The sequence below is a fragment of the Panthera uncia genome, chromosome A2, assembly GCF_023721935.1.
Source record: "Panthera uncia isolate 11264 chromosome A2, Puncia_PCG_1.0, whole genome shotgun sequence".
In the NCBI taxonomy this organism is placed as follows: domain Eukaryota; kingdom Metazoa; phylum Chordata; class Mammalia; order Carnivora; family Felidae; genus Panthera; species Panthera uncia.
This window is the reverse complement of record NC_064816.1, coordinates 147,418,287-147,443,150: the sequence shown is the minus strand read 5'-3', so window position 1 is coordinate 147,443,150 and position 24,864 is coordinate 147,418,287. Positions and strand designations below refer to the sequence as shown.

Here is a 24,864-nt window from a genome sequence, read left to right as displayed (position 1 = left end):
GAATATAGCAAGAACCAGTGTTGCACCTTTTGCAGTAGCTAATTATGGGCTCAAAACACGTTAAGGGAATAATAATCACTTTTGGCTAGAGACCCATTTAATCATTGATCTGTTGTAAAGCAATATCCTAGAGTTGCAAGGAGAGCAGCCTGTGAATCCCAGGTCTGATGCACACCTGCTAGGTAACTTTAGGTGAGTTATTTGATCCCTTAGCTTCCTTGTCTATAAAATGTGGGTAGTAGTAAGTAGTGCATGCCTTACCTGGTTACTCTTAAGATTAACATGTGTAAAGCTCTTACAACAACATTAGCATATAGTAAACACCCACAGTTAAGTGTTTGCTATTTTTACTCTTTTCAACACCTCATCATGTCACTCATGACTGACGGTTATTTCAGGGTTAAGGCTGTCACGGAGGGGACCGTGGGCAGACAGGCCACCAACTTTCATTCAAACATGTGGCAGGCTGTATATAGTTTCACGTGATTCTGAAGGCACCTGGGTGGCTCAGTCGGTTAAGCGTCCGACTTCGGCTCAAGTCATGATCTCACCATCATGAGTTCCAGCCCCGTGTCGGGCTCTGTGCTGACAGCTTAGAGCCTGGAGCCTGCTTCCAATTCTGTGTCTCCCTCTCTCTCTCTATCTCTCTCTCTCTCTCTCTCTCTCTGCCCCTCTCCCACTCACGCTCTGGGTCTTTCTCAAAAATAAACAACCATTAACATGATTCTGACACACTTGACTCAATTCTTGCCTTTCTCCCAGCCTCCAGAACCCAGCCTTAGCATTTTCTCCTTTAAGAGATTTTTACATCAAAAAGCAGTCAAGATTTGCCAGCTCCTTTGAAAAATTTTGAAGAGCAAGCACAGTTATCAAATGCCGAAAGATTTAGATGAGGTGTACTTTAATTTACAAAAATTTCCTTTTCAATGTTAGTCATGTCATATCAATAGCAAATGGATATATATGTGCATGTATCATATAAGTGGGATTTGCCCCACGTGATTTCTCTTTTTAAGAATATATATGCGGGGCGCCTGGGTGGCTTGGTCAGTTAAGCGTCCGACTTCGGCTCAGGTCATGATCTCACGGCCCATGAGTTCGAGCCCCGCGTCGGGCTCTGTGCTGACCGCTCAGAGCCTGCAGCCTGTTTCAGATTCTGTGTCTCCCTCTCTCTCTGCCCCTCTCCTGTTCATGCTCTGTCTCTCTCTGTCTCAAAAATAAATAAACGTTGAAAAAAAATTAAAAAAAAAAAGAATATATATGCATACGTATTATATATACATATGTGTATATCTTTTTTCTCCCCCTCCCCAAGGAATCAACATCTAATCAATACTGTAATTTCTGCAGTATATATGGAAGTGATTGAGGATGTACATTGTAGTGTTGCCTCTGTGTTGGCTCTGATGTAGTGTCTTTTCTGGCCCCTCCATGTACCCTGCTGTGGGTACTCATAGAGTCTGGCCCCATTTCCCATGGCAGTTCCGTTTTGTCCTTGGATGGGAAGGACTTGCTCACCACCAGCAGACAGTGGCTTATTTTTATTTTCTGGCTGATAGCTAAGTGGTGATGCTGAGGAATCATGCCAGTTGAGTTTGACCTTTGACAGGAAGCCATTTAAATAAAGTCAGATGATATGGGGGCCAATGGTCTTATTCCCCACAGTATGCACTACTGACCTTATTGAGTGATTTTTCCTTGTGAAATGAAACTTAAAAGGTGTGTAAACACCATTTAGGAAAAAAAAAATTTTCCCTCAATATCTGAGCTTCAGGTTTTAGAAATTAAAGGGTGTCAAGTGTACTAACTTTTGTTTTTGTAGTTTAGCCAATAACTCAAACATCTAAGGATAATTCCAGTTCTCAGCCATGGTGGCTCTACTGATATTTTTGACCAGAAAATAAAACCATAAAAATAAGGTAATGTGGAAAATTGTAATACATGTTCTATTCACGCCCTTTCACTCTATCCTTTATTAACCTTCTACCTCATAGGTTACATTTGTCATTTTGTTTTCTCTGATTTGATACTTATTTCCGATGAGGAACAGAGTATAAGCCCAAACTTGGTAGTTTAGGATGAAAACTCTTTTCTCTGATGTCAACTACCACTGGACTGCTATTCTCACCACACTTCTTACTGGCTGACTTTCTTCATATGAAGTCATTTATTTTATGATGTAACCGGTAGATCTAATCAGTCAATCTACAAACGTATTGATATGGTCACAAGTGATGGTTTAGAGGATTTATTATGGCAAGTAGGTGCAGCTATTTTGTTGCAATAGGTTCTGATATAATGGATTTAATTTCTTGCATATACATTCAGCTATATCGTATCAGCCAGCTATACTGCTGCATAACAAGAACCATTAGCTTTAAGAACAGTCACTTATTATAGCTCATATGTCTATGCCTTGGCTGGAGGCTGGGTACTTTGGGTGGGGGACAGTTGAGTGATTTTGCTAGTTTCAGCCAGATTCACTCACATATTTAAGGCTGAGTGTTGGCTGATCTTGGTCAGTCTCATTTGGGGGGCAAACTCTGTTTCACATGTCTGCCCCCCTTCTTCTGGGGTCAGTAGATTGTTCTGGCACATCCTTTTCATTAAGATGGCAGTAGTACAGTGTGTAAATACAGTTGTGCAAGTGCATTTCAAGACTCTACTCACATTAGGAAGCTAACATCCCTTTGGCCAAAGCAAGTCATATGGCCAGTCCAAGGTAGGGATTAGTCCACAGTGGGAAGGTACTGCAAAATTACATGGCAGTGGAGGGGTGAGTGAAGAGTTGAAGCCAATTATGCAATTTATAACATATATGAAAGTACTCTTTGACCCTTGTTGAGTCAAGGGACTCTGAATAGGCCCCTTGAGCCACTTGGGCTTCTATCTAATAGTTATCATCGCAAGGCATAAAGTTGAACATGTAGAAACAGGCCATGTCAATGCATGATTATCCAGGCACAGGATATTCCAGTACAGAAAATTTAGAAATAGTATATAATCTAAAGAAATAAAACATCCATTCATGTTCTGAATTATTCTCCAGAGAGAATTTTACTATTTTGACACATTTCCTTTCAGTCTTTTTTTTTCTGTCAATTTCTTCATTAATAGTATATAAATTTGTATACAGATTTTTAAAAATATTCTATAATAAGTCTTTCTTTGCCTTGTCATTAAAAAGTTTATATGTGTAATATTACTGGCCACATAAATGTTCCACGTATAGTTGCATCATAATTCGTTCACCTTGCCCTTGTTCTTTACTGTTTTGGTTATTTTCAGTGTTCTGTGATTATAAATAATGCTACAATAATCAGATCTGTGCACAGGACTTTATTTACATTTTTAGTTGTTTCTTTAATGGAAAGACTCCAGGTCAGGATGCAGAGACCAGGTTCTGCCACTGATTTGCTGTGTGATCTAGACCTGTGTGTCAGTTTCCTCATTATAAAATGATATATCTGAGCTTGATGGCCTTAAACTTCTTTCCAACTCAAAAACCATCCGTAAGTTAGAATAATAAATTTCTGGGGCGCCTGGGTGGCGCAGTCGGTTAAGCGTCCGACTTCAGCCAGGTCACGATCTCGCGGTCCGTGAGTTCGAGCCCCGCGTCAGGCTCTGGGCTGATGGCTCGGAGCCTGGAGCCTGTTTCCGATTCTGTGTCTCCCTCTCTCTCTGCCCCTCCCCCGTTCATGCTCTGTCTCTCTCTGTCCCAAAAATAAATAAAAAACGTTGAAAAAAAAAAAAAAAAAAAAAAAGAATAATAAATTTCTTGTCAATACTACCCAAAGCAACCTACATATTCAATGCAATCCCTATCAAAATAACACCAGCATTCTTCACAGAGCTAGAACAAATAATCCTAAAATTTGTATGGAACCACAAAAGACCCCAAATAGCCAAAGCTATTGGAATCTTGAAAAAGAAAACCAAAGCAGGAGGTATCACAATCCCGGACTTCAAGCTATACTACAAAGCTGTAATCATCAAGACAGTATGGTACTGGCACAAGAACAGACACTCAGATCAATGGAACAGAATAGAGAACCCAGAAATGGACCCACAAACATATGGCCAACTAATCTTTGACAAAGCAAGAAAGAATATCCAATGGAATAAAGACAGTCTTTTCAGCAAGTGGTGCTGGGAAAACTGGACAGCGACATGCAGAAGAATGAACCTGGACCACTTTCTTACACCACACACAAAAATAAACTCAAAATGGATGAAAGACCTCAATGTAAGACAGGAAGACATCAAAATCCTCGAGGAGAAAGCAGGCAAAAACCTCTTTGATCTTGGCCGCAGCAACTTCTTACTCAACACATCTCCAGAGGCAAGGGAAACAAAAGCAAAAATGAACTATTGGAACCTCATCAAAATAAAAAGCTTCTGCACAGCGAAGGAAACAATCAGCAAAACTAAAAGGTAACCGACAGAACGGGAGAAGATATTTGCAGACGACATATCAGAATAAAGGGTTAGTATCCAAAGTCTATAAAGAACTTATCAAACTTAACAAATAAAACTCAAAAAACAAATAATCCAGTGAAGAAATAGGCAAAAGACATGAATAGACACTTCTCCAAGGAAGACATCCAGATGGCCAACCGACACATGAAAAAATGCTCAACATCACTCATCATCAGGGAAATACAAATCAAAACCACAATGAGAGATACCACCTCACACCTGTCAGAATGGCTAACATTAACAACTCAGGCAACGACAGATGTCGGTGAGGATGCAGAGAGAGGATCTCTTTTGCCTTGTTGGTGGGAATGCAAGCTGGTGCAGCCACTCTGGAAAACAGTATGGCGTTTCCTCAAAAAACTAAAGATAGAACTACCCTAGGACCCAGCAATTGCACTACTAGGCATTTATCCATGGGATACAGGTGTGCCGTTTCGAAGGGACACATTCACTCCCATGTTTATAGCAGCACTATCAACAATAGCCAAAGTACGGAAAGAGCCCAAATGTTCATCGATGGATGAATGGATAAAGAAGATGTGGTGTGTGTGTATATATATATATATACATATATATATATACACATATGTATATACATATATATACACATATATATGTATATGTATACATATATATACATATACATATATATGTGTATATATATGTATATATGTATACATATACATATATATGTGTGTGTATATATATGTATATGTATATATGTATACATGTGTGTATATATATGTGTATATATATACACACACATATATATGATGTATATGTATATATACGATGTATATATACACATATATATGTATATGTATATATATGTATACATACACATATATATGTATATATATGTGTATGTATATATGTATATATATGTGTGTGTGTGTATATGTATATATATACACACACACACACATATATATGATGTATATGTATATATACGATGTGTATATATATGTGTTTATGTGTATATATATGTATATGTATGTGTGTATATACCCCCTCCAGTAACCCTCAGTTTGTTCTCCATATTTATGAGTCTCTTCTGTTTTGTTCCCCTCCCTGGTTTTATATTGTTTTTGTTTCCCTTCCCTTACGTTCATCTGTTTTGTCTCTTAAAGTCCTCATATGAGTGAAGTCATAAGATTTTTGTCTTTCTCTGACTACTTTCACTTAGCATAATACCCTCCAGTTCCATCCATGTGGTTGCAAATGGCAAGTTTTCATTCTTTTTGATTGCCGAGTAATATTCCATTGTGTGTGTATGTGTATACACACACACACACACACACACACATATATACATGTATACATATATATATACACACACACACATGGGCTTAATGGGTCAGAGGCACTAAGGAATCTACTCCTGAAATCTTAGTTGCACTATATGCTAACTAATTTGGATGTAAATTTTAAAAAGTAAAATTAAAAAATAAATAATTTTGGGGAAAAAAGAATAATAAATTTCTTTTTTTTTCAATTTTTTTTTACATTTATTTATTTTTGAGACAGAGAGAGACAGAGCATGAACGGGGGAGGGGCAGAGAGAGAGGGAGACACAGAATCGGAAGCAGGCTCCAGGCTCCAAGCCCACAGCCCAGAGTGGGGCTCGAACCCACAGACCGCGAGATCGTGACCTGAGCTGAAGTCAGACGCTCAACCGACTGAGCCACCCAGGCGCCCCAATAAATTTCTTTATTGAAGTGGAAGCATGAAGGCAACGCCAGTGTTTTGTCCTCAACAAAGCTCGTGGGAAGAGAGGCAGCTTCCTTGGGCTTCTCACTTGAAAGAGTGTCTTTGAGAGAGGAGGTTTTGCTTCCTAGTTCAAGTATCATTGTTCATCCTGCAGTCTCTATTCCTGACACAGCAATGATTTTAGATAGATAGATAGATAGATAGATAGATAGATAGATAGATAGACAAAATTTTTAAAAAGGGGTGTAGGACACTGAGCGTTAAAAATATCAACATCAACTGGGGTGCCTTGGTGGCTCAGGCGGCTGACTGTCCAACTCCTGATTTCATCTCAGGCCATGATCTCTCATTTCATGAATTCTAGACCCACGTTGGGCTCTGTGCAGAGCCTTCTTGGGATTCTGTCTTTCCCTCTCGCTCTGCCTTCCCCTACTTGTGTACACTCTCTCTCTCTCAAAATAAATAAACAAACATTTTAAAAAATATATCAACTCTCTTGGGTTGCCTGGATGGCTCATTCGGTTGAGCGTCCAACTCTTGATTTCAGCTCAGGTCATGATCCCAGGATCATGAGATTGAGCCCTGCATCAGACTCTGCACTGAGTATGGACCCTGCTTAAGATTCTCTTTCTCCCTCTGCCTCTCTCCCCTGCTCACACTCTCTCTCACTCTCTCTCTCAAAAATAATATAAAATAAAATAAAAATATTTTAAAAAGAATATCAACTACCCTGACCTATGTTATGAATGCATGTGCTTTGAGGATGGCTTAGTTACACTGGAAGAACCGATTGTGTTACCTGTCTTCAGTTTGTCTTATAGTTTTGTTTTTACTTTTGCCTTTTCTTTTTTTGCCTTGTGAATTACGCTTCACCACATAGTGGTCGTAAGTGCATGGGGGTGGGTCTGGTCTTATCTTACAATTCCCTGTGCGACCTTTTCTCAGGGATGTCTCCTTACTGTTAATTTTAACATACACTGAGGCTGTATTTTATCTTACTATCTCTCTTCCAGTCTCTCTGCCAGGGATAAATACTGCTTAGTGTGGACAGGCTGTAAGTGTTGACTTCACAAAGCAAAGGCAGCCATATGCCATTCCTGAATAGAGAAAGTGTGATCTGTGCACTCTGTCTCTCCAACTCTTCCCCAAATCTGTCCTGAGTGTGTCTTCCTTGCTGGTGACAGAAGTTTCTAGTTCTTAAGCTCATTTTGGGAGAGGCATTAGAATCTTCTTTTGGCTCTTCATCCAGTTGCTTCTCTAAGTTGAGCCGGGCGCCCATCTGGCCAGCAGAATTCTGTGTCAAGTACAGTGTGGTCTCTCTCCTCTGGCCGCCATCAAAAGGCCCTTTGTTTCCTGCCCCTCCCCCTTCAGCCAGGATGTGGTGCATACCCTGTGAATGATGGAAATTCTCCCATCACACCATCGCACTCAACAGCTTTATAGAACTAGTTCCAAAAGCAAAATGTCTTCAACCAACAGAAGTCTTGCCCATCTTTCCTTTGCCTCAGGAAATAAATCAGGGCTGAGCTAGTCAATGAAGTCAATTATAAATTGGATTGCAGAGGGGGAGATCATTTTCCTTTGTAAATGTGAACCTAACTTTTTCTTGAGTTTCAAGGAAGTTGCTTATGGAATACAGTTTTAATAATTATAACCTTTAGTTTTTGCTTCTATGCCTGCTCTTTCCCCGCCTCTACCAGTTCTGAATGATCTTCGCGTACCTTCTCTTAAGAAAACTTGAGTCCTAATGGGAACAACTTTGCTCTTTGGTATAGTAATGGTTCACTCAGCATGTGGTGTGTGTGTGTGTGTGTGTGTGTGTGTGTGTGTTTAAACCTTTTCATAAAGCAAGGAATGTATCTTTGCTTCATTTTAGCCTCATTTTAATAAAAATTGTATCAGCTAAGGAATGCTGACTTTGGGAATCTCTGACTTGTTTTTTCTTGTTCTGAACCTGTTTGCAGTCTCCTTGTCTTTTCTCTTCCTAACTATTCCCTCCTTTTCCATGACTGTGCTCAGTTAGTAGTGCTGAAGTAATTTGGTAAAGAATAGGTGGACATTAAGTGTCTAGAAGAATGGGCATTAAGGGACAAGGTGCTTCTGTCTGTTCTTAATGCTTTGTTGCAATCCCCAGGCCTGTGATAACCATGAAAGCCAGTAGCAAGCCAAGATCCAGCCCTTTTCTCTAGATATTTGATCCACTGCAGCAAAGGCAGATGTTTATTATAAACCCTGAAGTTTTGCAGAGGGCTAAGTAAAGTTCTGGAATTCTAGGTCGGGCTTAAGGTATGAGTGGGGTCATAGGGAAACAGAAGGACAAAAACAGGGAGTGAGAAGAAAAGAAAGGAAAAATCACTGTTCACTGAGAGCAGAATAGAGCCCACCTGTCCGTGGTCCCCAGACGTCTCTCCTGAGACTCTGGTTTCAAACCATTCGTTTAATTTTAAATGTACTTCTATATTTTTGAATATATGACACATTCACTTAGTTTGAGAAAACAAATAGTGTAAAACATCACACGTGGAGATTCTTCCTCCCATCTTGTTCCCCATCCATCCAGTCTCCTTGCTGCCCTGACCAGGAAGGTGGGTGTCTTTCTTTTCCGTGTATCCTTGTCGTTTATTTCGGCAAACTTACACTCAAGCGAATGCAGGTATAGATTCTTACTTTGCCATTCATTTCTTTATCCATTTCTCTCCCCTCTCACATCCTCACTTTATTTCCTCCTATTCTGCCCTTTATTGTTGGAACTGTGTTTTGAGGAGCAAGCTCAGTAGTCGTTTGTTTTACTTATGTATGATACCCTGGACAAATTCATACATGTGCTTATCTTTTTCCCATAGATGAAGTGGAAAGTGAGAAATGGTATCTGTCTACAGATTTTCCATCCACAACCATCAAGACAGAGCCGATTACAGAGGAGCCGCCCCCGGGACTTGTTCCCTCTGTCACTCTGACCATCACGGCCATCTCCACCCCTTTTGAAAAGGAGGAACCCCTCCTGGAACCGAATACCGGGGTATACTCAATTTTCTTTTATACACACACACTGGATCAAAAGATACGGATGCTCATTCTCCAATAAGGCATTTAACCTTTTTAGAGCTAGTGGCTGTATATGCTTAAGGATATATAATTGTGTATGTACGTATGTATATATCAATACCTATTGGGGTCAGCGTTTGTTATACCACTTCCTTTGAAGACATTGTTCAGAAAAAGTGGTAGCGAGTCTGATTTCATTTTTCCGATGATTGCTGTTACAAAATTAAAAAAAAAAATAGATGGATATCTATAGTAAAAAAAAAAAACAAAACTCTTCAGTTTTAAGCCAGGGGAAAGAGAGGGGTTAAATGATGATGCATGCTTGCATGTGGTGGCTAACTGGAATGTTGGTTCCTGTGTAACATTTTACTTTCCTAGTGCAATGCAGAGTTGCCCTGACCCAGTTCAGGGATCTCCAACCTACCAACGTTTATCGTATTACCCACGGAAAACATAAAAAATTGGGAATTTCTTCCTGGTTCAATTCCATGCCTACAGGAAGTAGAATTTAGTTTGCTCTACCTTCTCTCCAGATATTTCTGGTATCTAGTAATAGACCAGAATCATACTCACACATCTTCTTCCAGATGTTGGAAGCCAGCCCTACCTTTCCTAAAGTTCAAAGCCAAGGGTTATAAACAGTGACTCCACTGATGTTCTTTAAGTCAGATGTCCTCTGAGCAAGGTGTAATATCTACCTATACCTGTTCAGGAAGAGGTCACACAGAAGAGTAGAGGCGCCATATTTGTTCTTAGTGTTCTTGACAACCCATCGTGGAAAAGATGAGGGACTGTGAACAGGACACCTCTACAATGTCCTCTAGAATTCCTTTCTCACTCGCTGCCTGGATCTGTTCATTGCACTGGGCTTCTAGAGCGTGTCCAAGTCTCCCTGCTCCTCGAGATGTTGGTTCAGTTGATGTTTTAGTATGTAACTCAGAAAGGTCAGGGTCATGGCCCTGCTCCACTCATGGGCCAGAGACCTTTTCTCTTTTCCGTACTGTTTCATGGTTAGATGTCGTCAACCATGAGGAAGCCTGGAGGGGAATGGATGCAGCTTGGTTCATGTACTTCCTGCCATAGGACAAACTGGTGGAGGCCTGTGGCCCTTTACAAATTCTCCAGACTGTTGCATGATAAAATGCCTTTATGTTACCATAAAAACAATAGAAGGAAGCATTGATGAATTCGCCCTGGTTTTTTAATTTTGGAATTCTGAGTGTTCCGTGAGCTGTAGTGCCAGATTTGGCAGTGAGAGAAAGGTTAAGAACAAAGCCTCCTCCCTGTCAAAGAAGGAGCCTGTGCTCAGCCAGGTTGCTGCCAGCTCCGAGAAGCAGGGCTGCCTGGAGGGCGACACACAGATGACAAATAGCTAGCTTCCCTGGTGATCCTACGAGGTTGTTGCCGGTTTTTAAAAACTGTTTGAAATTCTCCCTTCAGGTTGATTCCTCCTGCCAGACCATTATCCCTAAGATTAAGCTGGAGCCTCATGAAGTGGATCAGTTCCTCAACTTCTCTCCTAAAGAAGGTCTGTCTACCCTCCCTGCCTCCCTTCGGGGCTACTAGACGTCAGAGCACAGTCGAAAGAGAAAGGGAATGTGGGAGAAAGTGCTGGGATTAATTTGTACCGCAGGGATAGCTTGGTTTCTGAAACAGCTCTGTGCTTTAAAACCCTGATTCTCGGGGCACCTGGGTGGCTCAGTCGGTTGAGCGACCGACTTCGGCTCAGGTCATGATCTCACAGTTTGTGAGTTTGAGCCCCACGTCGGGCTCTGTGCTGACAGCTCAGAGCCTGGAGCCTGCTTCGGATTCTGTATCTCCCTCTCTCTCTGCCCCTCCCCCACTCATGCTCTGTCTCTTTCTGCCTCAGAAATAAATAAACATTAAATATATATATGCATATATATTTACATATTTATATTTATATATTATATTTATATATATTTACATATATATTTACAAATATATTTACATATATTTATATATATGTGTATATATATGTATATATATTATATATATGTGTGTATATTTATATACATATATATAAAACATTGATTCTAAATACAAACTTGGAAAGCTACAATTTCCCATATATGTATGTACTTGAACCTTTTACCTGTGTGTATATGCTTGAATCTTTTATGCTGAATCTTTTCATTTAGTTTCACTCCTAGCAAGGGTGTTTTTTCAAAACCTTTATAGTCAGCTATGAACTTGGGATGCTGATGACCAACGCAATTGCTGCCCTTTTGGGTGTGAGCGTGTGAATCAAACCCAATTCTCTGTGCTGCCTCAGTGATCAGTAGAGGCAAATAAACAAATATCTGCAAAGGCACCTTGCCTGTTTACAACAACTTGAGTTTAAACCCTTTGTAAAGTGAATTCACAATTTGTCTGATCATTCAGTGTTTTCAAATGTTGACTTTAGGGGCACCTGAGTGGCTCAGTAGGTTAAACGTCCGACTCTTGATTTCTGCTCAGGTCATGATTGGTTCATGGGTTCAAGCCCTGCATCAGGCTCTGCACTGACAGTATGGAGCCTGCTTGGGATTCTCTCTTCCCCTTCTCTCTGCCCCTACCCTGCTCGCTCTCTCTCTCAAAATAAATACAATTAAAAACATTTTTTTAATAAAAAATAAATGTTGACTTTAAGTGACAATAGTTGCAAAGAGCCTCTTCCCTATTTCTAAATTAGTTCCTGCATCTCACTGGGCGTCTTGCCATCCATTTGGAACAGAATAAGGTCAGACTTGAAGTTGTCATACTTTTCAGTTTTTCTTTCTCTGTGTCAGTTTCTTTCTGACTTCTCTGTCTTGTTCTCATCTGAAGCCCATAGTGAGGAATTCCAAACACTGACCCACAGGTGTCATAGAGTAGAAGGAAGCTTTTTTGCCTTTTTTATTGAGCTACTCCTGCATGGGTCCCACGTTTCTTCCATCTGTGCCTTCGGACCTGCCGTCATCTTCCTTCTTATTTATATCTTCGGCACATAGTTAGAAGGACAGATCATTAGTGTGATCCACAAATAAGAAATTCTTATCTGCATTTGCCATAGAAAAGGCCTCTGTGTTACAGTGTGTACTTAACGTGTGGGTGTTACATGTGAACATTTCTCATAAAGGCACCAGCATTTCATTGCACTGGAGACTAACTCAGGGTTTTATCTGCGACAGTTTAATCAGGGTTGGCATTTGCCTTTATTGTCAGTAAGAAATGATTGCATTCTTAAAATTCGTAATATCGACTAGAATCCCTATAGAGACACTGTTTCTTTCCACTGGGTGTTTCCATTAGCACCATTCAGCTTTATATCCTGTTCTAAAGTATTTCTTTTCATTCTCACGAAAGCTAGCAAATGCATCTTGCTCTTTTAGTTTATGTTGCAATATGCTTCAGAAAGTGTCCTCACTATAACAATGAATCCTGGAGTGACTTCAGAATCTGAGATCACTGGAGGAGAAAGGTTTCAAGAGTAAAGTAAGTGGCAGGCAGTCCTTCCTCATTATCCTAGATTAAACAGAGAGAGGGAAATTCGATATCCTTGTATGCAGTGGAGTTTCGAGGCAAAGTAGCTTGCTGTCCCCAGACCTTGCAAGTAATCTGAGACCGGCATTTCAAATGATATTTAGAAATCTGATATCAGGGCCCCGATAGCCAGGTCAGTGGCTCTTAATAAGTAAGAAAGAGGGGATTCACATTTCCTTCACTTTCCATGTCATGCCGTTTCCCTTTTGTGTGGGGTACCTTCTGCTTGGAAAGGAGAAAAGGATTAGAATAATTTGGACTGTGCTTAAGTGAAAAGGACGAGAACTTGGCGAGTTCTCCAGAATGTAACAGCACAGGGTGGCAGACAGTGGGAACCCCTAATGGGTTTTGCTCCTGGGTTTGGGGATTTTTTTTTAACATTGCTGAAAGATAAACTGAGGCATATTAAAAAAAAATTTAGGAGTTTATTTGGACAAAAACGTATTCAAATCGGCAGTGCCCAACCAGAAGTGGTTAGGAGAGTTCCACCAATGGGAACTCAGGGAGAGACTTTTATAATTTGCAGAAGCAAAGCAAAGAAATTATTGATTGGCTGTAGTCTGAAGCCTGGTTGGCTGTTTGTGAATTGCTTGTCCTTAGGTTTCAATTTGGTAACCTTGATGCATCTACAAGCACAGACTTTAGGTTTGCTCACCTAGGCCACAGCGTTAAAGCCATCTCAGTCTAATGGCCTCCTTGTTTAAGTCATCCGACACGTTGGTTAACTCTCTCAGGACTCTTTCCTAGGTGGGCACACATTTCAGACACCTGCAACTGTTGGCAGGGGTGTTGGCATTAGAGATATCTGGATTACTTTAGAACATTCTTTAGCTTGGGGCGCGTGGGTGGCTCAGTCAGTTAAACATCCGACTTCGGCTCGGGTCATGATCTTGCGGTCAGTGAATTCAAACCCCACATAGGGAACTGCTTTCAATTCTGTGTCTCCCCCCTCTCTCTCTCTGCCCCACCCCTGCTCATGCTCTGTCTTTGTCTCTCTCAAAAATAAACATTGAAAAAAAATTTTTAAAAAAAGAATATTCTTTAGCTTTAAGAATACCCATAGACATTAAAAACCCATGGAGTTCTTTGGCAAGACTTTGGCAGAGAAAAAGGGAAGCAGCTAGTGAAAGGTAGTACGTTAGAAAAAGAGAAAAACAAGGTCATAGTTAGAGAGAGAGAGGGGTGCCTGGGTGGCTCAGTTGGCTAAGCATCCAACTTCGGCTCAGGTCATGATCTCCCAGTTCATGGGTTCGAGTTCCCCAACGGGCTCAGTGCTGATGGTGTGCATCCTGCGTAGGACTCTGTCTCTCTCTCTTTCTCTCCGTCTCTTTCTGCTCCTCCCCTGCTCGCACTCCTGCTCTTTCTCTCAGAAATAAATAAACATTTACCAAAACATAAATAAATAATTAAAAATAAATTTTAAAAATAGAGACTAAGACAGAGAAGAGAGAAATGCGTGACGCGAGGAGCAGGGAGGGTGGCAGGCGGGGTGGCCGAGAGGGACACTCCCTGTTACCTGGGATATTCAGGTGTTTTCAGAGAGAGAGCCACCTGGTCCTTGCTTGTCACCTCCAAAGGCAGCTGTGGGTGGAATTGATTTTCTTATCTCAGTTGTGCCTTACAAGGCCCTTCCCACTGATAGCACCTCGGCAGTCTCTAGTTATGGGAGAGAAGAGGCTAAGGCCTTTCCGCGGCCCCAAGCTGTTCTCTGGCCCAGCTGAGGTGCTAAGGGCTCTGTTGTCCTGGGGGCCTCGGAGGGGCACGGGGTGAAAGGCTTACCCAGGGTTATGCCCCTCGGCTTGATAACAGTGGCTGGCTCTCAAGGGATTTCAGCATAGTGACAATGTCCACGGGTCGGAAAAAGGAGAGTTCCTTTGTCAAAAAGGTTGCACTCAGAGCGGATTGTTCCCTCCGGAGCCCCTCGCTGCTGCCCTGCAGGTGTGTGCGTGATAACACCGACTGAGGCTCCCAGGCTCCCGCAGCCAGCGTGTCTGTGACACCCTGAGGAGAGGCGAGGGGTGGATTTTCAGATGCTAGGGGACTGTGGGGCAGAAAGATCCCCACCACAAGTTTATTTTCCAGCTCCCACCTATCTATCTGTCGACGGATGGATTTCAAATTCTCTGAAGGAAGAATGGCTGGCCCTGCCTGGCACATTCCTTCAGAAACATGAGCTTTTATCAATCAAAGCAGCCACTGGAAACCCTCCGGGGCCCCAAGTTTTGCTAATTTTTTTTTAAAGATTCTTTTTTAAGTACCTGATACATTAACGTGGTTTACACATCAAGCTATATACATGATAGGAAGTGATACAGTGACAAGTTATGCCAGCGCTCTGTCTACCCTAATTTCCCACTGCCCCCCCGCCCCCCCGCCGAGGTCATAATTTTATTAGTTTCTTATATGTTTTCCAGTTTCTCGATGCAGAGACAAGCAAATATGATGTACTCCCCTTCTCTCCTTTTTCACACAAAAGGAGGGCTGCTTGATTTCCCCCCTCCCCCCTAGCAGTATATGTTGGAGATCTTTCCACATCAGCACCTGCAGAATCCTCAGCCTTCGGTCCAGCTGCCCCGAGTCGGGCTGAATGGATGTACAGACGTGGAACCACCCCCAGGTCCTGCTTCTTTGCTGTCTGATGGATGCAATCGCTTTCTTTTCTTCAGCCTCCGTGGAACACCTGCACTTACCTCCCACGCCCCCCAGCAGCCACAGCAGTGACTCTGAGGGCAGCCTGAGCCCCAACCCCCGCCTGCACCCCTTCGGCCTGCCCCAGACCCACAGCCCCGCCAGAGCCACGGCCCGGGCCCCCTCCGCCCTGTCCAGCTCTCCTCTCCTCACAGCGCCTCACGTGAGTACTCTGGCGTCACTGGACGCGAACGCTTCCCCCGCGGTCACTTGGAGCTTCACTGGGAGGGGGTGCCCTTGAAGGCCGCTTGATTTTTGTTCTTGGAAGGAAGTTGTTAGTTTAATTCGCTAAAACAGGGCGATAACCGTCGTACAGCCCTTTCTGAAGACCTGCCCGTCACCCGGCCACGCTAACACAAATTCTCTTCCTCTCCCTGTGCGTATCCAGTTACCACTCATGTGCTTAGTTTACGCAGCTACAAGCACAGGGGATAAAAACGTGGTGTTGCCTTCCTCCTCCAAATCATGTCGCAGATATTTACCATCACTTTAGATGATCCTGCGGCCTGCGAGAGAACATATTTTTCAAATAAACCATGTTTGATGAACTTAAAAGTTTGTCGGCGATCAAACGTGTTAACATCTAAAGCTCAAAAACAGAGCTTAACGCTTTTTGTGTGCGGTACAAGTCTCTCTCTTTTTTTAATGTTTATTTTTTCATTTTGAGAGAGAGAGTGTGTGTGCATGAGCTGGGGAGGGGCAGAAAGAGAGAGGGAGGGAGGGGGTTAGAGAGAGAGAGAGGGAGAGAAAGAATCCCAAGCAGACTCCATGCTTGGCATGGAGCCCGACGCAGGGCTTGAACCCATGAACTGTGAGATCACGACCTGAGCCAAAATCAAGAGTCGGAGGCTCAACAGACTGAGCCACTATGTGGCACACACACCAGGCACCCCTGTGTGGCACAGTTCTTACTCCAGAGACTCAGGTTAGAAAGCGTGATTCATCATTCATCCCTGAAGTATATAAGGGCACCTTTTCCCCAATAAAAATAGGGCTAGGTATTAACTTTTTACTATTCTGAAGAGTGCACTGATGTCTATGAAATCTGAAAAATTATAAACTTACAATCAACCTTATGAAATTTATATCGCATTGAATTTATATCACAGAGCAAATTTGAATGGGATGAGATATTCGAGATTCTGTAAGAACCATCTATCAATTAACATAATTTTGAAAATTTAAGTTCAGTGTGTCCCAGAAAGTTCTGGATCTGTGGCCACATTCATTTCTCTCACCATTACCAAGGACAGGGGAATTAACTTTCCCCACTCTGTCTTTACCAGCTCTAAGTAAACTCCTCACCCCTTTGGAACTAGAATGGTTTTCATCCTGTATACCTGTTCGCCCTCGTCCAATCAATCCAGTCTGCACATTTTTGGAGGAAATCCTCCTGGGGTCACACCCCCATAGCCTGTTGTGTTTCTTGTGTTAGCTCTTGGTATCAGGCCCTAATATGTCTACTCTGTACTAGGTGCCTTGACCCTTTGCTGCTTCAAGAACTTCTGATCCATTCCAGAATAGCATCTTCAATCACTTTTCAAAATACTGCCTTTTGCTTGGAATGCCCTCCCCTCTCTGTGTAAATCATCCCCTTCCTTTCAGAAGGCACGATTCAAGTCTCGTGTCGTACCCAGAGGCTTTCCCCATCACACAAACTCATAGAAGCGTCTCTCTCCCCGGGTTTTGCGTGCACCTTGAGCTGCTATCACAGCGTAACATTTAATTGCCCTCACCCTTTCTTGGATCAATTCAGTCTCAGTCTCGAGCACAAGCTCCTGCTTGAGAGACCCAGTTTGTGTTGAGCGTTCCATGACATGGAACGTGGGGCTCACACGCAGTCGGCACTCAGCTCGTTTGACCGGTCAGAAACACATCATCCTCTTAGGGGCTAAATGAGATGAGCGACAGTCCTCATCTTCACTGATGGTGGACGATCTGGGGCTCCACTGAAGCCAGAGACTTCCGCGGGATGTGGCTGCAGGTGCGTTTCTGGCCCCTTAGCTGTCAGCGGGGGACAGGAAGCGACCCCCGGCGCAAGGAGAGCATCTTGCAAAACTGCATTTTCAGGAGAACAACAACACTCTTTCACAGACAGAGCTCCAGGTGTATCCGCCATCACCGCAAGGCCACGAAATCTTGCGAGATGCGAGAAACGAACCCTGTAATTTTCCTTCTGACGTCTTCCCCAGTGGGGTACTTTCTGGGAACGGATGGGTGGTCTCCTTTGAGTGGTAACCCTTGGGTTGCAACAGGTCACACTACAGTGCCTTCAGCATCTTTGCCCCCACTACAAATGCTCGTCTCTCCCCCGAAGCACACGGACATCTTTTTCTCTCAGACGTTTGCGTGTTTCTTCAGCGTGCTCAGCTGTTGTGCTTTGACCCTCTTCTGCCCGCCCCCCCTTGAACTTCACAGAAACTTCAAGGATCAGGCCCACTCGTCCTGACAGAAGAGGAGAAGAGGACCCTGATCGCCGAGGGCTATCCCATCCCCACCAAATTGCCTCTAACAAAATCAGAGGAGAAGGCTCTGAAGAAAATCCGGAGGAAAATCAAGAACAAGGTGAGCCCTTCAAATCTAAGTGCTGCTTCTTTTTTAAGTGTATTTATTTATTTGAGGGGGGGGAGGCAGAGAGAGAGGGAGAGAGAATCGCTCCCTCAAACCACACACCGCGAGATCACGGCGTGAGCCAAAATCAAGAGTGGGAAGATTAAGCAACTAAGCCACCCAGGCGCCCCAAATCTAAGTGCTTCTATGAGCAGAGACTGTGACCAGAAGTGAGCCTGCATGCCGCTACTCCCCTCTTCCCAGTGGCCACCGAGGGCCCGTCCCATGGAGGGGGACAAGACTCGGCTTGGCTTTCCCCTCGGTGGGGAGCGGGAACACAGCCACCACTCACCCCTGTGTTCTTCCAGCCCCTCCACTCATCCTCTGGGTCAGTGGATCCGAAATTGGGTGTGTGGACTCCTGGGTGCCCTGGGTGATCCATTCAGGGGTGAGAGGAAGATACTAGAACTCTCATTAATTTTTTTTTATCTCAGCCTTTCAAGTTTCTGTTTTATGATGTGCACAATATTTCGGTCTCGTAGGCATGTATATAATTTATATTAAACATAAATACATTATGGGTATTTGTTTATTTTCTTTCTTTACTCGGTTTTTGATTAAAAAAATTCTGCAGTCCACTGTTCTGCAGTCTCCTATCCCTCTGCCCCCTATAGTGCAAATCGGGGCTGGTGACGCCCAGGGGCATGACTAGGGCACAAGCAGGGCAGGAGGGAGGAGGCAAAGAAAGGAAGAAAGAAAGTTTGGTTATGGCTCTTGGTCCATGTGCAAAACCAGTAGGGGGTTATGTATGAGCAAGCCACACCCTCTTAGTTTCGGTGTTACAGCCAAGCCAGCTGAGGCTCACGGCGTTGAAATCATTTATCCAGGATCCTACAGATGATCTGTGACCCACGTGTTCTGTTCAGGCCCGCCATGCTTCCCACTCGGGACCTAGTTTGGGGAGAACACGGGCTGGTTGAAACCAGGGTGGTCAGAAGAGGTGATTCACAGATGAGCCAGCAGGTTAAATAGATGAAGAGTGGCTACAACAGTGAGCAGGACTCTGGTGATTTCTGCACTAACAGACTCCTGTCTTCCATTTACACATAACTGATTAACTCCGGTGATGTCTGCACTAACAGATCTCTCTCTTCCATTTACACATAATTGATTTATCGGTATAGCAGGAAGTGAATCCTTTTTTCTCCCCTTATATCTCAGATTTCTGCCCAGGAAAGTAGGAGAAAGAAGAAAGAATACATGGACAGCTTGGAGAAAAAGTAAGCCTCCTGTGAAACTGGGTGTGTTTATTGGGTAACATACATGGGGAGCCGGGAGTGTGCAAAGCATCGGGTTTTTCATGAGAAGCGAAGTTCGTCCTGGCCACCATTAAAGCCCACTGGTTTATCAGCTATGGTTTGCCTGCCACCTAGTGGTTTTTAGAGGGCAAGCTTTTTAAGTTTGGCTGGAAGTAAAAAGTACCCTCAGTCTTAGTAGGCATTTGTATTACACCGTTCTAACCAAAGTTCCTTAAGTCCTTGAAGGCTTCCTTGCCAACAAGTGTAAATATTAACATACGCTCACGTTTCTGGAACTCTCCATGGAGGAGAAGCACTGTTTCAGCAGGAAGGGGCAGTGCTAATTAATCAGTTCTTTTGGCCACTTCCCTCACACCTTAGGGAAACACACAGGCAGTGCAGTAGGTCGGGCTGGCGTTCTTTATTTTCCGTCCACTATAATTCATGCTACGGGCTAGTGACTTCTCACAAAAACGTCTGAAGGCGTCTTTTGTTCTTCCGAATGGCTCCAAATATCAGGAGGGCTCTTAGGAAAATGGCAACTTTGTATTAGGCTTAGATATAGGCTTGAAACACAACTTTGTATTAGCCTTAAAACAGTTCTCCAGCTGACCAACAGGTATCATTTTAAGATGGAAATGAGGCCGCTGATCCAGAAAGGAATCTTCCCTTGTGTCTGGGGAAAGGAGTGGATCCTTGGCTGGTTCTTGAAGTTCCTACCGAAAGTTAGTGTTTCTACGTCCTGGTTTAAGTATTGGTAGTTTGGCATTAAGCAGTTCCCGTTCTGGTCCAGTATTTTCTGTAGGCATCCAGGGTCAAGATGGTCTTTATTGCCTCTTTGGGGGATGCCTATGCTCCTGCGCCTGGATTCCTTGTATTGGGGCACTGGGTTTTCATCCTCTCCCCTCACCCTGTCCCGAACGCCTTGGCTTCCCGTCAGTCCTCCCGGCCGAGGTTACAGCCAGCAGCATCCAGCCCTTGTAGGATGAGAGAGAAGTGTAACAGGTGTCAAGAGTAATCGGGATGAGGTGAGAGCAGCCAAGGCTAGAACACACCAGAAGGAGTTTACATTTTGTACCATCCTGTTTGTTTTCCATTACTGAGGCACTTGTTTCTCTGTGTGTGTGTCTCTCTTTTCTCTTTAGTCTTACCCTTCTTCCCAACTCAGGCTGGCCAGACTCCCTCCCTCACCTCTCTCGAGTAGCTGATTCCCACACCTCCTTCTCTGAGCCCCACCTGCCTCCACCCTGGCTCCTGGCCTCGCATTTGCTCTAGTGATACAGCTAGTTGTCTTTTTTCTCTTTCCTCTGTAGGGTGGAGTCTTGCTCCACTGAGAACTTGGAGCTTCGGAAGAAGGTGGAGGTTCTGGAGAACACCAACAGGTGAGTGTCGCTGAAGTAAGGAGCTATTCAAATGGCCTAATGGCAGGGGGGGGCGGAAAGAGGGGCAGAGCAGGAAGGAAGTGGAGGAGATCCCATTGAAGGTACAGTCGTGCCCAGGTGTCTGGGACGGCCATACTCCGCCCACCTGTTCCCGCCACACACGTGCATTGCACACTCACATACACACGCACGCGCGTTCTTTACTTTTCCTAACATATACGGGATTGATGGAGATGCCAGTTCTGACAGGGGTTCTGATGAGGGGCGTAAGGAGGAGGCTTGGAGGAGAATAAAGTTGGATAAGTTTGATTCTTCTAGAAATGACGCTAAACGTTAGAGGTGGCCAGAGAGGGACTGGCCGCTTCGTCGTCACTCAGCCTTAGTAACAAATGGTGTTTATTAGTGAAAAGAAGAGAGAAGACCAAGTTTGTGTTTTAAATTACCGCTTATAAAAATTCATTCATTCATTACATTTCAAACCCATTTTATTTTATTCTTATTTTTTTTTAAAGTGAGTAGCTTTGTTTTTTTTTAAGTTTTCTAATTTATTTTGAGAGAGAGAGAACACACGCATGCACTGGGGAGGGGCAGAAAGAGAGGGAGAGAGAGAATCCCAAGCAGGCTCAGCACAGAGCACAGAGCCTGACCTGGGGCTCCATCTCATGAACCGTGAGATTGTGACCTGAGCCAAAATCGAGTTGGAGGCTCAACCAACTGAGCCACCCAGGTGCCCCTCAAAGCCACTTAAAAAAGTAGTAGACAGAATGAGTTAACGTGTTCTTCTAGCGCTCTCTTGCCAGGTATTCTTTTCAGTGCGTCACAGATACTAACTCATTTTATCTTCCAACAGCCCTGTGAGGTGGTCCTATTAATATCCCCACTATATAGAGATCACTGAGACTCAGAATGGTTAGGTCACTTGCCTAAGGTCACACAGTAAATGGGAGAGCTGTATTTAACTGCAGTACGTCTGGTTCTAGAGCCTCAATATAGGAGAAGCATATGCAAGAGAAAGGGGTTGAGGGCTAGGGTTAGGGTTGGGGAGTTTAATCCAGAATGCATGTTTGCGTGTGTGCACAGTGCCTATTCAGGCTTTAAAAATTAAAGTGTTCATTAGTGAGGGGATCCTATGGTTGTTATAAACAATCCAAGCAGAGAAAAGTAGACTTTGAGGTGAGAAAAATATTACTTAATCATTTTAAGGCTGAGTATAAATGCCTGATAACGATTTTGCGGTTGTTAAGGGATCATGGAATATCTATTAGTACGTCATTGGATGATAACATTAAATATGGCTCCCATCTTCATGGTTTGACGCGCGAACAGCAGGCTTATTTGCTCGGAAGTTAAAACCACCGTCATTGGGAACATTGGACATTGTAACCCCACTGGGCTGCCCTCTCCAAGTCTGGGAACGTGTGCTCAAATAGCAGATCAAGGGCGGTCACCTCAAATGCTCTGTAGACAGATGGCAGAAGTAAGTAAATGTCACCAGCTCCGTGTGCTATTGTCTTGATTCCCTTGAGGCAAAGGATAGGGTTTTCAGTGCCCCTTTAGGATTCTGGTTTCATGGTTGCCTTTGGCCATTAGTCTCCTGAGGCTCCACCCCTCCTTATCTCCACCTTCACCCCTGCCACAGCGGATCTCTGGGTCCTGGACCCCCACCAGGGTCCGTATCTATCTTGTTAGCATCCTGAACAGATAATGTTCCCATGCCCGCCCTAGCACTTGCTGCTGCAGAAGCCCCGTGTTCATGAGTGGGACAAATCCACGCCATGAACTGGTGAGAAGGGAAAGAGGAACTGATCCAAGATCACCTTGGAGTTCTGTCCAGGTGCCTTCTGGTCTACGGGCTCCGTGTGCCAGGTCTTCTCACAACCACAAGGGGGCAGCAAAGGTGCACTCTGGGCTGTGCTGGGGAGCAGGGTGCTTCTGAGAAGGGCTTCATTGCCCCCCCTTTCCTGGGAAATGCCTCCCCTCCCCTCTCCAGGCTGACCCTGCTGTATCATATTTTTTAAACTTAAAAAACCCACACCCACAGGTGATATATTCCCAATGTAGAAAAAATCAGAAACTACAGTTAAAAAAGCAGAAAATTGCAATCATTTCACCCAGAGATATGTTTATATTTTGTGATAGTTTATATTTATGTATTTATACCTATATGCATCCTATCTTGTTAAGAAACTTTTCCCATTTAACAGAATACACTGGACACATTTTCATATCAGGAAATATATTTCTATAGAATCCTTATTTCTGTCAGATTTTGATAAAGAGCCGTCACATGAGGAACATTGACATAGGGCACATCTGATTCTGTGCAACAACAATCTGTGTTTTCAATTATTTTTATCTTTTTAAATAATGGCGATTGTAATCTGGTATTATTATAGAATATGGGTTATGGGATCATATGGCATATTTGAGCTTACGGTCAACATATCTCATGTTCTTCAAGTGATGAGAGTCCGTGATGATTTTCCTCTTCTTTACTAACTGTGTGGAAATTTTTTCCAGTTATTTATTGGGATCCTCACTGAAAAAAAGCAACCTACCTCATGATATTGGTGCCCTTCTCCGTCCCTCGACTGCCCTATGTGTGTTCTCCCTCTTCAAAACTTACTTCTCCTGGTGGACAACCCTTCTTTTATGGTGGTCATGGCTGACACTTGACTAATATATAGTCTTCCCACAGATCATCTTTTTAAAGAATTTTTTTAAACATTTATTTATTTTTGAGAGAGACAGAGCGCAAGCTGTGAAGGGGCCCAGAGAGAGGGAGACACAGAATCTGAAGCAGGCTCCAGGCCCTGAGCTGTCAGCACAGAACCCAACGCGGGGCTGGAACTCACGAACCATGAGATCATGACCTGAGCCCCCAAGTCAGATGCTTAACCGACTGGGCCACCCAGGTGCCCCTTCCCACAGATTATCTTACGGGTTTTAGCCTGAGAGGTCAAGAAATAAAGATAGTGTTGCCCTGGTTGAGACAGGGAAGGTGGGTCCGCATTCCCTCCAGCTTCTTCCCCCTTCTCTTTCTGTTCCCTGCCAAGGGCCTGACCTTGCTCAGAGGACACTGCACCAATCACATGGACTATAAGGTAAACCCTGCCAATCTCCTGCCCTACACCAGTCATAAGGCGCTGGTGTTTTGGGCATGTGATAAGGGGAGACTTTTGGTCCCTTTGCTCCTGTAACACTGCCTAAGTGACCCAGTGTTTGAACTAAGCAGGGCTGGGCCTAATGAACACACACCTGTGTTTGTGTTCCTGGCCATGCTTCTTGCATTATTATCCTTTGGAGGGTGCTGGTCGGAGGGAAACGGCTCTCCGTGAACAGGATCCTGGGTCGCTAGAGTCGGGCGGGAGGCCTTGGGCGCCATTGTCTCATACGGCAGGACATGGCGGGAAAAGTGACGGGATGTTTCCTCCTTGACCAGCTTAAAGGAAGATTATCTTTACACTTTACCACTTCTGTGTTATACCCCACAAGGGACTTTTCCACCTCTCTAGATAAAAATGAGTGCCCAGATCAGGAGTCAGTCCTGAATCTTTCCCTTTATACTGGACTCAGCCGCAGCCACCTAGCATATTGTTGGTTTCTCGATGTAGAGACCCTTTTATCGGAGCTCGGGAAACCCGAAGAGCATGAAGACAGGAGAGAAAATGAAGACGTGCTCTTAAGGCTTCTGCAGCCTTACCTGGGAGGCTCTCGGAGCAGAGCCAAGCAGTGTGAAAGCACCTTCACACCTGCTCTGCTGAGGTGATCCACTAATTGCATGCCATCAGGAAACGTGTGAGATGAGAGAGAGAGAGAGAGAGAGAGAGAGAGAGAGAGAGAGAGGTTTCCCAGGGGGCCCGTCTTCCTGTGCTCAGTCAGAAAATACATTTTCACTTGCAGAGCGCGGATGAAGCCCGTGTGGGGGGGCTGCCGGGGGATCGTGCTGGCTGTCCTGTGCTCACGATCCACCCTTCTAAGCCGCAGGCTCTCTGGATGGCCCTGCCCGGGTCCCATTCCAGAGAAATCCCGCGCCGGTGACACACGCATACTGCCCAGCCCGGCAGTTTTAGGTGTTGGCGGTTCAGTTTGCTCCTCTCAATTCTGTATTTGGCTCTGTTGCCTCTGGAGGGCTGTGAGCCACCGGCCCTCTCCTCTGCCTTCATGTGTGGGGCCGTGAGAACTTA

At 44.0% G+C, this 24,864-nt stretch overlaps 1 protein-coding gene across 1 annotated transcript in view; it reads left to right on the top strand.

The window, feature by feature from the left end:
• The window catches only part of CREB3L2 (cAMP responsive element binding protein 3 like 2), a 119,660-nt gene that overhangs the window by 77,625 nt on the left and 17,171 nt on the right, over positions 1 to 24,864 (top strand). Inside the window, exons 3-8 of the mRNA XM_049641927.1 lie at positions 9,033 to 9,208; positions 10,675 to 10,762; positions 15,426 to 15,610; positions 17,866 to 18,012; positions 19,219 to 19,277; positions 20,609 to 20,677. Of these exons, the coding sequence (XP_049497884.1) occupies positions 9,033 to 9,208; positions 10,675 to 10,762; positions 15,426 to 15,610; positions 17,866 to 18,012; positions 19,219 to 19,277; positions 20,609 to 20,677 (724 nt within the window). The remainder of the gene's footprint in view (positions 1 to 9,032; positions 9,209 to 10,674; positions 10,763 to 15,425; positions 15,611 to 17,865; positions 18,013 to 19,218; positions 19,278 to 20,608; positions 20,678 to 24,864) is intronic.